This window comes from Rhinolophus sinicus, chromosome 17, assembly GCF_057876585.1.
Source record: "Rhinolophus sinicus isolate RSI-liver-muscle chromosome 17, RSI-T2T, whole genome shotgun sequence".
Lineage (NCBI taxonomy): Eukaryota > Metazoa > Chordata > Mammalia > Chiroptera > Rhinolophidae > Rhinolophus > Rhinolophus sinicus.
In genome coordinates this window covers 183,208,217-183,223,946 of record NC_142517.1, presented here as the reverse complement: position 1 = coordinate 183,223,946, position 15,730 = coordinate 183,208,217, and the positions used below count along the sequence as shown (strand labels likewise).

General features: G+C 41.2%; 1 protein-coding gene and 1 pseudogene across 1 annotated transcript in view; one reads left to right on the top strand and one right to left on the bottom strand.

The window, feature by feature from the left end:
* LOC109455121 (aldehyde oxidase 4-like) overlaps nt 1–15,730 on the bottom strand; it is a 113,649-nt gene that overhangs the window by 54,201 nt on the left and 43,718 nt on the right. Inside the window, exons 5-8 of the mRNA XM_088793953.1 lie at nt 10,966–11,044; nt 4,841–4,937; nt 4,132–4,240; nt 101–227 (exon numbers count right to left, since the gene is read on the bottom strand). Of these exons, the coding sequence (XP_088650079.1) occupies nt 101–227; nt 4,132–4,240; nt 4,841–4,937; nt 10,966–11,044 (412 nt within the window). The remainder of the gene's footprint in view (nt 1–100; nt 228–4,131; nt 4,241–4,840; nt 4,938–10,965; nt 11,045–15,730) is intronic.
* Nucleotides 631–2,425, top strand: LOC148754893 (heterogeneous nuclear ribonucleoprotein A1-like 3 pseudogene; annotated as a pseudogene).

Sequence of the window (15,730 nt, the reverse complement as noted above, 5' to 3'; positions counted from 1 at the left end):
GGAAACTCAAAGCTGTGCCATGACTTCTGTCCATGGGTTGGGACCTTCTTCCCTAGTTGCTTGGGTAGTTTCCTGCCTGCAATGGGGGAAGACGGCTCACCTCCAAGAGCTTTGGTTATCTGGTCAGGGGTCGGCTCTGGGTGGTTCCTCAGCAGTGTGTAGATAGACATCACCATCCCTGGGCTGCAGAAGCCACACTGAGTGCCATGACACTTGGCAAGTCTTTCCTGGGAGAAAATGGTACATTATTTATGCTTTAAGCCTCTTGTTTCCCTACCTTCGACACTGGATAGGCGAGAAGCTTATATATTTGGCTTTCCACAAATAACTTCAGGGAAAAAATGTCACTCTGGAAGAAACATGTTTCTATTTTTCGAAATCATATGCTTGTTTTTCCCCCTCAAGAAAAGCCTAGTGACAGATATTAATTAAGTCACTTTGCTTTCTAGATTCTGTTTCCTTTATCTGTGAAATAGGCAGTGTAGTTTAGGGAACAGATAAAATACTATGCAATCGCGCTCATGTGACTTTCAGTGCTTACTGTACCTCATTAATTGTGCGACCTTAGGTGATTTACTTGACTTTTGTTCATCTTTAAAATTAGGATAATAATGGTATCTACTTTACAGGATGGTTGTGAGAATAAATGAATGAACATATGCAAATCATTAACAATTTCTGACAAGTCATTTTCATCCTCTGCTCCAGCTATATTATAGAATTTTTGATGAATTAATGACAAAATCTGTACAAATGTTTTCAAAATTGTGAAGTGTTATTTAGTAGTATTGCTCCATTCATATATTTAATTTATGCACGTTCAACTTTGCGCATTTAAATACAACACCAGCCATTCTGTTAGTGGACGCCACTAAGTGTCTTAAAGTCTCCCTGCAATCTGTTGTTTTACCTGTCAGTCTCCCAAAGAGCCTGAACAGCTGTGGAAGCTCTTCATGGGAGGTCTGAGCTTTGAAATGACTGATGAGAGTCTGAGGAGCCATTCTGAGCAATGGAGAACACCCACAGAGTGTGTGGTGATGAGAGACCCAAACACTGAATGCTCCAGAGGCTTTGGGTTCGTTACCTGTTGCCACCATGGAGGAGGTGGGTGCAGCCACGAAGGCAAGGCCACACAAGGTGGATGAAGAATTGTGGAACCAAAGAGGGCTGTCTCAAGAGAGGATTCTCAAACACCTGCTGCTCACTTAACTGGGAAAAAGATTTTTGTGGGTGGTATTAAAGAAGACACTGAAGACTATCCCCTAAGAGAAGATTTTGAAGAGTGTGGGAAAACTGAAGTGATTGAAATCATGACTGACTGAGGTGGTGGCAAGCAGAGAGGCTTTGCTTTTCTGACCTTTGATGATCATGACTCTATAGACAAGACTGTCATTCAGAAATACCATGCTGTGAATGGCCACAACTGTGAAGTAAGGAAAGCCCTGTCTAAGCAAGAGATGGCCAGTGCTTCATCCAGCCAAAGGGGTCGGTTCTGGAAACTTCACTGGTGGTCAAGGAGGCGGTTTTGGTGGGAATGACAACTTTGGTCCTGGAGGAAAGCTCTGTGGTTGAGGTGGCTTTGGTGGCAATCGTGGTGGTGGAGGATATGGTAGCAGTGGGAATGGCTATAATGGATTTGATAATTATAGAAGCAATTTGGAGGGCTGAAGGTAAAATGATTTTGGCAATTAAAACAACAATCAATCTTCAAATTGTGGACCCATGAAAGGAGCAAACTTTGAAGGCAGAAGCTCTGGCCCCTATGGTGGTGGAGACCAATCCTTTGCCAAGCCATGAAACCAAGGTGGCTGTGGCAGTTCCAGCAGCAGCAGTAGCTATGGCAACGGCAGATGATTTTACTTGCAGTCAGGAAACAAAGCTTAGCAGGAGAGGAGAGCCAGAGAAGTGACAGGGAAGCTCCAGGTTACAACAGACTTGTGAACTCAGCTGAGCACAGTGGTGGCAAGGCCTACCTGCTATAAAAAAGACATGTTTTAGACAATACTCATGTATGGGCAAAGAACTCGAGGACTGTATTTGTGACTAATTGTATAACAGGTTATTTTAGTTTCTGTTCTGTTCTGTGGGAAGTGTAAAGCCTTCCCAACAAAGGGTTTTAATGTAGAATTTTTTTTGTACCCATGTTGTACATTTAGTTAAATGTACTAGTCTGATCATGACGCTTAATAAATGTGTCTTTTTAAAAAAGTGCTGTGTAAAGTTAGTCTACTCTGAAGCCTTCTTGGTAAATTAACCCTAACAGCATGAAGTTAGAATTCCTTCAGGGTGATGGCAGGTTCCATTTGAAATTTATTTTCAACCTGCTTGGGTGTAGAAGCCATTGTCTTCAGAAACCTTGGTGTAGTTGAATTGACAGTTACTGTCACCGTTAAAAGGGTCAGTCACCCAAGCAAAGTCATGGAATTTATTTCGTTATTAATGATTATTGGCACATTTTATGTAATATAACTAAATTGAAATATGGTACCAGATAAAATTATAGATGATATTGAAGCTTGTGTATTATCCATTACCCTGTGTAATCAACAAATGATTTAAAAATACAACAATAAAAAGAGAGGGAGAATTGACAATGTACTTTGTCCACTCTATACAAGACCCTGTGCCATGAAGATCTAGAAGGGAGACATGACCCTGTGGGTTCCTCTGTGTGCATTTGTCCCATGTGTCCTTAGATGTGTGCTCAACTGGTTGGCAACAACATTTTTCAAACAGCTTGACTCCTAAGATGAAAGCCAAATACTTCCTTCATCTGTGGCTCAACTGAAAGGACAGACATTCAATAATACTATAATAACTGTGTATGGTGTCAGATGGGTACTACACTTATCGGGGGGTTCTCTTCATAAGTTATATAAGTGTCTAACCACAATGCTGTAAACCTGAAGCTAATATAATACTGGATGTCAGCTGTAATTGAAAATTTAAAAAATTAAAAAAGAATTAATTATGTTAATTCAAAAATGACATATGTAACCATAAAAAATAATGTAGATTAAAAAAAAAAAGAAAGGACAGACACTCTTCTAATGTTACAGGGAAGTATGGTTGTGTTGGATTTATCTAGCAGATGGCAAATTGTTTGAAATGTGGTATTTAAACCTTGCTATAAATGTGCTGGTAAATATTTAACAACTGGATATCTAAGGGGAAAAGCCCTGATTTATAATTTCTAACATTTTTATTTGTACAACTATTTCCACTATTGCTGATGCCAAGCTTCCAACATGAGGTCACAATGTGGATTAGGGAGGAAATGCACAGGGGAATACCATTCTATGGCATTTCCACCACATGGACACAATAGACAAATAATCTCAAAAGCATAGATAGTAAAATGTATTAAAATAATTAGGAGATGATGAATGTTGATATTTATTACCTTTTTTGAATATTACTTATTTAATTTTAAGTTTGTATAGTTTAATTGTTAATACTGGCTGTGTTTAAAGACTGGCTCACAAAATTCCTGAAAATTTAGCAATTAGCACACTGTCAGAGAAAGCTCTTAGCCTCCACTTTCTAAACACAATCTTCTATGAAAAGGAATTTCAAGGGAAACGATGGCTCTTCATAGTTTTCTTTCTACGCACTGCTTTTAAAACTTAACCTCTGCTGAAGTTCCTATTCTAGTATATAAAAATAACATTCCCATTTCTCTAAAAAGTCCTCTAAACTTGAGTAAACGCTGTCATGTTAGCTGTGTTTTATTGTAGCGTGGTGTTCAGTTACTAGCGAGACATCTGGGGAGCATCTGGAGAGTGTGTGAACCCATAATTGCCTCCTAGTAAGAGTTCAGGAACTTTGAAATAGACAGCTACTATATTCTATAAACTTTTGGTTTCCCATCTAATTTTCTTTTCTTGTCACACTGGGGTGTCCGTGTTTTAGTTTCGGGCAAGGATAGGGTTGAGAAGTTAAGATATATTAAAATCAGTGAAGGAATCTTGGTTTATATACCAATGTCTGAGAAGATCCCTAGGTATGAAGCACTGAATCTCATAAAATGAGAATTTATAATCACAAAGGATTTCACGATGGGTAGCCTATTTGGGGTACATTAGACTATGTGGGATACCATGTGGGATGCCAATCACAGCACACTCTTACCTGCACCGGGTGAATCCTGGTCTTGATGCTTCCTACACCTTCTACTGTGGTGACAGCAGCTCCATACAGAGAGCAGATGGGCACCAGGCACGCAGTAACTGGATAATGGCTATGATGGATTAAAGAGAACACACCGGAATCATAGGGAGTGGGTAACATAATTCAGGGAGTAATCTCAGTCCAGGAGAGTCATGAGACTGTATTTCTTTGAGAATACAGAGAACACAGATATAAAACCATAAAGTTCTGGAAGAGTCCAAGAAAGGACTTACATATGGCTGGTGTAGGATGGTAGAGAGAAATGGAAAAAAAAATAACAAAGAGTTTTGTGTAGGATCACCAAGAGACCCTCATTCTCCTTTTTTCCTTCCTCATTGTAGGGAAAGGAAGCTTTATACTCATAAAATGATATATTGACTTATGTTAAGCACCATGAGGTAGTTAATCCCAGTGATTCTCAACCATGTGAAGCTTTTAAAAGTACAGGTACTCTGTTTGCACATTAGGCCAGTTAAATATATCCTGATGGTCAGAAAGTCGGTGGGAAAGCTCTGGAGCTTGGGAAGCTGCAGAGAGAGTTGGCCTGGACGCAACAAGAGAGTGACAGACACCTGGAGAGAGGGGAAGAGCGCATGGGGACAGAGAAGTGGGAGGCTTCGCATCCTTCCCAGATGTGCCCGAGCAGGGCCCTGGCCAATGCAAAGGATACTGGATCTTCTTGTTCTTGGGGTTGTATCTTGACACCATGACGGTGCAGGAGCCACAGCCTCCTTCCCCACAGCTGTACTTAGTGCCTGTGAGGTGGACTGGAAGGAAGAGAGTCAAGGAAAACGGGCTCGGGCCCCTCTGCTTCTCACACTTTTCTGCCTCGAATGCTGATAACAAGTAACACGTTCTCTAGGGTTGAAGGTACCAAGGTTTCTTGCTCAGAGAGTTCCACTTTTTGCATGTAAATGCCAAGGTGAGAAGAAATCCTTACAGACCCACACTGCCTGATCTGAAACCCTCAGAGCCAGAGGCATTTCTAAATGTAAAAATTTCCATATTTTTGTCCCCAAGCAGGGCTAGAGAAACACCTTGTAACCCAACACATTACTATTTCTATAGTGCACCATCTGCATATTCACACTGCACGGGATACTTTAACTACAGAGAATGTCCTGCTACTTAGATCAGGATTTATATCCAAATGAGTGGAAAAAGCCTGTTGAATTCAGAGATGTGGAAATGGATTATCGATTCGTGTTACCTTATTGCTGTGGAGGTGGAGTGTTTACAAACTTAGAAAAATCCCTGTAATGCAGGGTCTCAGCTCCCGCTTCCTGCACAAGCACGCAGGACATGGTGAGGTCAAAAAGGAACACCATCAGAGCCATAGACAGGGAAGTCATACCACTATATTCTCTATGGCAGCTGGTCGACACACAAAAGCAAACATCTGCCAGTACCCCAATGAGGGGTCTTCCTGCACCCCAGTCTCACTGGCGGCTGGGCGAGACACAGGAAGTAGGATCCACATGATCCGCAATCTGCCATGCGTGCTTGCTCACCCCACTTGCTAGCCACAATCCACTGTCCGCTTCTCTGCCAACCAACCAACCCCCTAGTGTAGCCCCGGCAGTTATATCAGCGGCTAATTGGCTAACTGGTTACAGCTGATGGCCAACTGGTTACCGCTGATGGCCATCTACTACCCGAGCCAGCACCTTCCACATGAGGTCAAGAGCCTGGAAACTGCTGTCTGGGACTCTGTCCCCACAATCCCCTTAGGAGGTTTACCTTTCCCTGATTCAGCAATGTAATGCTTTTACCTTCTTATGGAATTAGAGGATATTGATTTAATAACCATGGTTCCTGAGCCAGTAATGTCAACAACTGTTGCATAATTTCCCCCTGTAAGACGCTTGCATATTTTCACAAAGGGAGAACAAATAATATATATAAATCCTCTCCTGCTTTATGTTCTATAAGAATATGAAATTTGCTCGAGGCCTTTTCTGAGTGAGGTTTAAAAAGGATTTCATGCGTGGTAATAATTGGCTTTGGTGGAGGTTAAAACTAACTTCACCTTAGAAATTGCTGACACGGAGATGTAATACTGGGTCAGGACTCCCCTGGAGTAAAGAGCTGAGAGAGTCTCTGCAGAGGTCCAGAGGGGTTCACACCCCCTTCTCTGTTCTTTAGTCCCCTGTCTGAGATAGTTATTCCTGCTTACGCAGGTCAAGTTTCCCACTTGTAAGGCAGAGGGCCTAAAGTCATGTGGGTAATACCTTAATTAGAGTGCCCCATTGAACAGGGCAGAAAAAGCAAAGAAACTGTCATGCAGGGTCTCTGGTGCTGCTCCCCACATTAGAATGCAGGATATAGTGAGGCCAAAAAGGAACACCAACGGAGCCATAGATAGGGGAGTCATACCACTATATTGGCTGGGCGAGACACAGGAAGTAAACATCCGCCTGAGCCCCAACAAGGGGTCTTATTGTACCCTAGTCTCGCTGGCAGCCAGGCGAGACACAGGAAGAAGGATACACATGATCCACTATCCACTGTCCGCTTCTCTGTCAACCAACCAACCAACCAACCAACCAACCAACCAACCAACCAACCAATGTAACCACGGCAGTTATATCAGTGGCTAATGGCTAAGCGGTAACTGCTGATGGCCAACTAGTCACAGCTGATGGCCATGTACTACCCGAGCCAGCACCTTTCCACGTGAGGTCGAGAGCCTGGAAACTGCTCTCTGGGATTCTGTCCCCACAGAAACCCTTCCTCCTGCTTTTGGTGTCCTAAAATTTCCAAGTAAAGGAATCCAGAGCTTTCTGGTTCAAAGGTGAATAGAGGCCACTTTTCACTTTTCACTTTGTCAGACAGCTTTGTGATGCACATTTATACGAGGTTGTGGGGACAGAGCCAGAAGAGCACTTTCCAGGCCCTTGGCCTCACGTGGAAAGGTGCTGGCTTGGACAGTAGATGGCCATCAGTTAGCCATTGGCCACTGATATAACTGCCGTAACTAAGCTAGCAAGTGGATTGCAGTTAGCAAGTGGGGTTTGTTGGTTGGTTGGCAGAGAAGCAGGAGGTGGATTACGCATTGATTGACTCCTGCTTCCTGTGTCTGCAACCCAGACACCAGTGAGAATATAGTGGCATGATTTCCCTATCTATGGCTCCATTGGTGTTCCTTTTTGGCCTCTGTGGGGACAGAGCCCCAAAGAGCAGTTTCCAGGCTCTTTGCCTCACGTAGAAAGGTGCTGGCTCAGGTCGTAAATGGCCATCAACTGTGATTGCATGGCCATCAACTGTGGCTAGTTGGCCGTCAGCTGTAACCAGTGAGCCATTGGCCACTAATATAACTTCTGTGGCTACGCTAGGAAAAATTGGGGGCTAGCAAGAAGATGGTGGCTGAGCTAGCAAGAGCGTATTGCAGAGAGGCGGATGCTGCCAGCGAGAATATAGTGATATGACTCCCCTACTTATGGCTCCTTGGGGGTTCCTTTTTGGCCTCACCATATCCTGCGTTCTTATGTGGGGAGTGGGAGCAGAGACCCTGCATGACAGTGGCCTTGGGTGAAAAATTCAACTAACTGTTTTGCCCTCTGATCACCAAACAACTAGTTTAATGTTTCCTTCCTCCACTCCCACCAGAACTGCCTGACTCAGTTACTTCCATATTTGTTGGCTCATCCTAAAGATCATCATTACGTAGGATTGCCAGATAAAATCTAGGACGCCAGATAAAATAAATTCAGATTTAATTCAGTTAAATCTGAATTTCAGGTAATGAATACTATTTTAAGATAAGTATATCCCATGCATTCAAATTTAGCTGAATGTACTGTATTTTTATATGTTAAAGCTGGCAACCCTACTTAGGTCAAATGCAAATGGTAATATATTAATATCAAAGTTTACTATTTGGTCTTTAAAGAGAAGAGCTTTCTCAGTTTCCCCAAGATACACAGCCTTAAAGCATATCCAGAAGTGAACCTGAGACTAAGTGCTGGCAGCCAATGTATGCAGTTGACCCTAGAATTTCCAATGGGATCTGGTCATTCAAAAGTGAGTTATCGTGTCCCACCATGCCAGGCAGGGAATGTGACATTGGGGTCAAACTTGATCTTTTGCCTCAAGGATCTCACTCCTCCTTCATCTCTTGCCTCAACCTCCTACTGACAACTCTTTACATACATCAGAATAAATTTTTTTCAGTTCCTCAAAAGCACTGTATTCTCTTGCCTCTGCCTCCACGCCCACCTTCACCCCCTGCACTGCTGACTGGAATATCCTTGCCCCCAAGCCTTCCATTTATCCAGCAAACTCCTAGTCAAACTCCTTCGTTTCCTCCCCAAACCCGGTGTGAGTGCCCTGCCTGTGTCCCCACATCATAGCACTCATCACACTTGCTGTTGCCTCTTCACTGACTGTCTCCCTCCCTAGACTGAGGGCAGAGGCTGTGTCTTCTAGCTTACATCTGAACACTAGGTGCTTAGCATAATTTGTTAGTTGAATGAGGACTTGTTCTGAGAACTGCAAGACGTGTTAGGGCTTCAGTGGCAGGCATGAGAAGGGTGTGGGAAACAAGCACACATGTTTAGGGAGCCTCTGAGACATCCTGTTTCCCAGTTCTATCCTAGAGCCAGGATCTCACGGAGATTTAGCAGCTTTCAAATGACATACCCTCTTTGCCCCTAGTACTAGCTGTGGACCATTCACTCTTAGCAGTGTATTACCTGGTTCCACAGGTTAGATTGCTTCAAACCAGGCCCGGAGGTAGGGAGGGAGAAGAGGGAAAAGTGATACAGGATCTCTCCCCAGCAGGTCTGGGCTGGGCAGCTGGGATAGGTGGGGTGACTCTGTGGGAGGCCATGACCTTGGGAAAGAGTGGAATGGTAAAAGGGAGTGGGGAGACGCTTAAATAAATTTGGCTCCTTGTGTAACTGTGTCCCATTCTGGGAATGACACCCAAGCCAGGCTCCAAGTCAGTAGCCAATTGGGGTTTTCTTGGTGCCTAAAGTTTTTATAGTATTGGAGACCTGCCTTTAGGAAAAAATTAAAAAATTATGAATATAAATTAGGTACAGGGCCTTGGAGTCCTGTGAAAAGTGAAGCAGGCTGGTGCTTGTATGTGCACATGAGGGGTTGACTCTGGCAGAAAATCTGTGTGGTTGTTCACAAATGTTCATGAGAATCACCTGCTTGAGGAACACGTTAACCTTAAAGCCTCTGATGCCATCTCATAACTGTTGACTCTGTAATCAGAGGGTGGGTCCTAGAAGTCTCAGGTGAGTCCTATTTACTCAGAGCACGTTGTTTATGATGATAGGCACCAGAAAGGAATGAACAGAGGAGGACACTGGGGAGACGGGGAATTAGGAGTGTAGGGTGGTTCTGCCTAGAGCTGCTTTTGGCCATGTTTACTTGGCAGTCCATGAATTTTCAGCTTGCTCCTAATATAGATGAATCTCTTTATTTTAGGGTGTGCAGAGAAAGCATGGTGAAGTGTGTGGTGGATTTAGAAGCGGAATAAAAGGGAAGTGATAGGGTGTACTGACTAACAGTGAGATTTTGAAGCTGGGTAAGTGGGAGATGGTGGAATCAGTGAGGGAGGATTTGGCCTGTGTTCTGGTTTTCTTTGTTTTCTAGCTATAAGCCCAGTTCCTGAAATAGTGAGTGGAATAAGGACAGTAGGGATATTATTGGCTAGAGTAGTAAAATGATTGAGTAGGAAACCAGATTGAAATGGCTTAAATAGAAAATGAGGCATCAGGCACACGTAATTTGTTAGATACGTTTGGCAAGGAAAAACAGGGAGAAATGAAGTAGTGTTTTGGGGTGTGTATGTTGGGAGGCAAAAAGACAGAGTGGGGAAGGAAATGAAGATCCTGGAGAAAGAGGGGGTGATATTGTCTTGTATATCACTGAATCCCTAGAGCCCCACACAGTGCCTGGCTCCTAATAGGTACTCAATAAATATACATTTTTTTAACTTATGTAACAAACATACATTTTTTAAACTTATATAATAAATATATACTAAATGCACATTTTTTATACATTATATATTTTGAAATACTTATCGTCTCACAGAAAGTTACAAAAATAGTACAGACAGTAGTCCCATGTGCCTGTGTCACAGCTTCCCTCAATGAGGACATCCCACATAGCTCTAGTACAACATCAAAACTGGGAAATGCGTCAGCACTACACTGATAACCACACAACAGAGCTTACTCAGGTTTTACCACTTATCAGTGCACTCACACCATGTGTGCAATTTTATCTCATAAATAGATCTGTGTAATCACCGCCACAATCACTCCTTCGTGCTACGTCTTTATAGTCGCACCCAAACCCAAGAAGTTCTTTTTGAGGTCCCGATCCGAGACGGAGATCTGGGAGTGCATTCACTCTACTTTGCAAGTTTGAAATATTTTTCTAAAACTTTTTTTTTTGTAATAAGGATTATGAAAGGAATAGGCGACAAGTCAATGAAATGCCCTTGTGGAAAACTCTTGCAAATGATATGCACCCCTGAGCAATTGACTGGACAATTTTACATTCACACTCCTGAATACGAAACCATCACCAGGGTGACTATGGGGCTCAAAAGTCTAAAGCTATTTCTCAAGTTGTCACACTCGTGGTTCACTGGAGGGGGTCTTTTGGTTTTGCTTAGGTGAAAACCACAACAACGAAAGTACAAATCTATCACTTTTAGATGCAATTGGACTCTATAAATTGAACACAGGGTTATTTACCCAGAGCAAATACCAAGTGACTTTCTTCAGAAGCCTTAGCATGTTCACTTTTCACCACCCAATCCAGACTGACGACAGTAAAACGTAAGGATATGGACTTTCCTCAGGTAGAACAGTAGATTTTGTTCCGGATCAGCACTCTTCTCTATGACCTAGATTGTGAAATGAGAGAAGTAATTTAGGGAGATAATATCAACATGTTATGACAATCCATTGTTTGGGGGCATGTTTCTGATAGGTGGAGGCTTCACAGGGAGAAAAAAACAACAAAATAAATCTTTTTTAACACCTGGAACCAGAATTTTGAAGAAATTATGGAGCATTATTTCAGTGTCTCTGAATTTTCTAATATGTATGACAATTATAAATTCTGGGTTGTTTTATCCTTGGAGTTACCTGGAAAGAACCCAGATGGGGAAATGGATGCAAAGATTCCAAAATTGATTCTAGGTAACTCGTGGCCATAGAAAGTCATAAAAAAAGGTTAGCCAGAGATAATTTCCTAAGGTCATAAGGCAGTATATTATAGGGGATCCACACTGTGTCCCCAACTTGTCCTCCCCAATGAACTAGAGGTGCCAGTAGGTGAAGGAAGTGCAGAAGGGAGCATGAGTCTCCACTGTGTCTCTCATGTTGTACTTTAGGCTGCAGCTGCCAATAGATCAAGCTGGCACATGAGATGAAAGATACCTGCCCTCCCTTGCCCAAGCAGTTCCTCTGCTGGGTATAGTTAAGCATGATTAGAGAGGAGAATGGAGAGAAACTTACCTGGAAGGGTAACAGTAAACCCAGAAAAAAAGGGTATCATTCTACTAAAACTGTTTTTATTGTTATTACCCCTGAAAAAGCAAAAAATGACTTTATTTTCCATAACTGCCTCCTATTTCTAAGCCTCCTCCAAGCCCTCAGAGGATCTGAGTAGCCAGAGATAGCACAGCACCCATTATGGAATTGAAGAATCAATGCTGAACATGGAGAAAGCAAGATTAGACTCTGGGAAACTAACTAAAAGCTGCTAACTGCAATTCTGACGTATGAAATCCATAGTATTCCCAGCCATTTAAAGTAAATATTTCAGGAATCATATGAAATGCTGGTCATAACATTAGTTGCACTCACAAAATTGTACTGGTGCCATCTTTTTTTCCCAATAATTTGTAGACACTTAGGAAATAAATCCTTGTTTAGTAAGTACATGAAAGCAGGAGCAACCTCACTGGTAACCAGAGACATGCAAGAGAAACCCACAATGAGATACCACTTTACACTCATCAGATTAGCAAATCTCAGGAAATCTGTTCATATGAAGTATTGGTACATCACAGATTGGCAAATTATATATTGGCCAAGAAGTGGCACCCATCATGCAGTGTGAACTGTGGGAAATGTAACTTGTGCAGGATTCTGGATAGCCCCCTGGCAGGACCTATGAAATCAGCATGCTACAATTTCACTTAGAGAGTCTCTTGCCAGTGTCGGTAAGGAGACACATGGTAGGATGTTCACTGTGGCATTTCTTGGGATGGTGGGGAACTGGAAGCATCCCGTGTGTCTATCACTAGAGGACTGGATAAGTGGAATGAAAGATGTTCACAGGCTGGAGAACTATGCATGCAGAACCAATGAGCCAGGTGTTCAAGGAGCAACATGGATAGATCGCAAACACAGTGGTGAGTCACAAAAAAAACAAAAGGAGATTCATAAATCACAGTTCCACTTGTATAAGTTAAGAATATACACATGCTCATGCACAGCCAAACACTGTACAGTTGACCTTGAACAACACGGGGTTTAGGGGCACCGACCTATCCCCCCTGCAACGTTGAAAATCTGTGTATAACTTTTAGCTCCCCCAAAACTTAACTATTAATAGCCTACTGTTGACTGGAAACCTCACCGATAACAGACAGTCGATTAACACATATTTTGTATGTTACATGTATTATATACTGTATTCTTACAATGAAGTAAGCTAGAAAAAATGCTATTAAGAAAATAGTAAGCTGAAGCTGAACAATAATGAATCTCAACTACAATTTTATATATATATATATATATATATATATATATATATATATATATATATATATATATATATTTACAAGAAGTGGAGTACAGCCTTAGGAATAGAGGCAGTGGTAATGTAATGGCTGTGCGTGATGTCAGAGGGGTAGTAGATGGGGGAGAGGGGGTTATCACTGTGTGAGAGATATAAATGATAAATGTCTAACTATTACGTTGTTTTGTACACCTGGAACTAATAAAAAAATTTATAAAGCTGCAATGACCATCAGAGCACACATATTCACTGATATGTGGGATATAAAACTTAAAGCAACAAAGGAACAAGACAAACAAATAAAGAAACAAAAACTCATAGACATACACAACAGTTTAGTGGTTTCCAGAGGGTAAGGAGGGAGGGTGGTTGTAGATGAGGGTAAACAGGATCAAATATATGATGATAGAAGGAGAACTGATTCTGGGTAGTGAACACACAATGTAATATATAGATGATGTATTACAGAATTGCACACTTGAAACCTATGTAACTTTACTAACCATTGTCACTCCAATAAACTTTAATGAAGAAAAAGAAAACTTCAAATAAAAAAGAAAAGAAAAATATATAAAATATACATTTACAGGATTTATTGAAAAAACCCTGCCTATATGTAGATCTGTGCAGTTCAAACCTGTGTTATTCAAAGATCAACTGTATAAATTTCAAGGATACATCTATATATCTAAATAACTATATGGAAAGTGTAAGGGAAGAATATATATTTAAAACACACCAGAGTCTATGTACATGGGGGGAAGAAAATAAAGAGAACAGGAAATCAAAAGAAAAACAATAAAATAATGAAAAGCAAAAGAAGAGCCTTATCTAGACAGAGAATGATGTGTCATTGAAGGAGTATGCTTTGCTCAATTTTGTGCCACTGGGTCTAAAGGAAGGAAATACAACCACAAATTTTTAACAACAAAACCAATTTCTTTGAAGAGGTGTATATATTTCTTCACCCACTCTACATTTTTTTTTTTTTTTTTTGCCATCTGTAACTTGTCTTAGAAATTTGTAAAACAGAGAAAAGTAGTAAAAACATCAAAATACCAGATGTGAATTCAAGATTAGAGACCTGGAGAGGGAATATTCTAATGTGATAAATGGCTTCATTCACCAACAAAGGTAAAGTAGCAAAGCCCATTTTCCTTGCACTCAGAAAAGTTCTTCGCTTTTGAATTATTACAAATTGTCACTCAGCAATTATTTTTCTGCTATTCTACTTGGCTTCTGATCATTCAAGATCCTCACCTATGGGTAAACATTATCGCTAAACCCAGACTTTTTCTTCTTTTGTTTCCACTTTTTGTTTTTCAGTTCAGAGGTTTCCTAACAATGATGTTTCCCTGCTCTTTGACAGGCAAAATTGCCAAGAAATGTTTCCTTGATTGAAGTTGTGTTTCCTCGTTTAGGGAAGAGCACCCATAATCCAGTATAACTGAGGCTTGAGAAGAAAAATCACTAACACAAAGTTTCTTCCCCAGATAATTTCCTAGTTTAACATTTTACTAGATTTTTCCTCAAAGCACCTCAAACTTTTCGTTTACTCATCTTGCTCATTAAAGTCCAGGGTTGAGAACAACTGAGCATTAGCGTTGCCACATTTCTTCTGCAGTGGAAAATGTAGGCTACTTATTCCATTGAGCAGAGGTGCTTCAGGCTCTAGGTCAATTGATCAGCCTGAGGGGATTTATTAAGGCAAAACAAAATTGTTCTTTCCTATTTGCATCCTCAATGTCATACATGCCTCCTATTAAAATAGCATTGGTGAACTTGAGTATGGCTAATAGCCAAATAAAGAGGGGAAAGACATAGTTTTTCATACCTGTGTCAGAATTCACTCCCATTGTAATCTAACAAGTAAAAATGAGAGTTCCTTTCTGATTCCAAAAGAAAAGTGAAGAGCAATCAAAGGCCCCTATGCTTTAATAATTTTGCAATAAACCTTGAACTAACAAGCCATGTTCAAGTTCATACCATTATATACAGGGGGTGCCAAAAAATGTATACATATTTTAAGAAAGGAAAAACTGTATTACAATTGTAATATTCATTATATACAGATAACAAAAGATGAATACAAGTCATGTGTATACATTTTTTGGCACCCCCCCAGTGTATATGACTTGAAAAAGAGATAATTGAGAGGTTGAAGAAATAAGAAATGGCATGATAGTGTAAAAATTAGCTTGGCTTTTGTTCCTGGTATACAAAAGTTCATACAATCATTCACAAACTTACCTTTCTTCCATTCACAAAAAAAATCAGCTCATCAGAATTAGGAAGAGAAGGCATTATGACAGAAAAAAATGCTTCCACAATAGAAGTTTTTTTCTGCTAAACAGCCGATATATGAGGGCAAAAGCCTGGATGTCAATCAGTCTTGGGGAAGCCCAAGCTGCAGCAGCAGCTGATACAGGATGATTTATAGCCACACTGCCAGATAGGAGCACCAGCCAGGGCTCTCTGCTCACCCCACCTACTGAGCATTTCAAACAGCTCTTGGCAACGCCCTGTTTTCTTTCCCATGAGTGAGCCAAATCAGAGTCTTTGCCATTCCCCTTTGAAGTCCAAGATTGTTTTTTTTCCCCAAGGGGAATGTGTTTAAAGCCAGGGAGTAATGAACAAAAATGTTGGATGGCAAGAAGGGGAAAGATTTAGTATGAATTTCGGAGGTAGAACCCACTGGCTCAGTTAATAGGTTAGATGAGGGTCAGGGTAATGGAAAGAGGACTCAAGGATGAGGCCTGGGTTTCTGGGTTGAGAAATT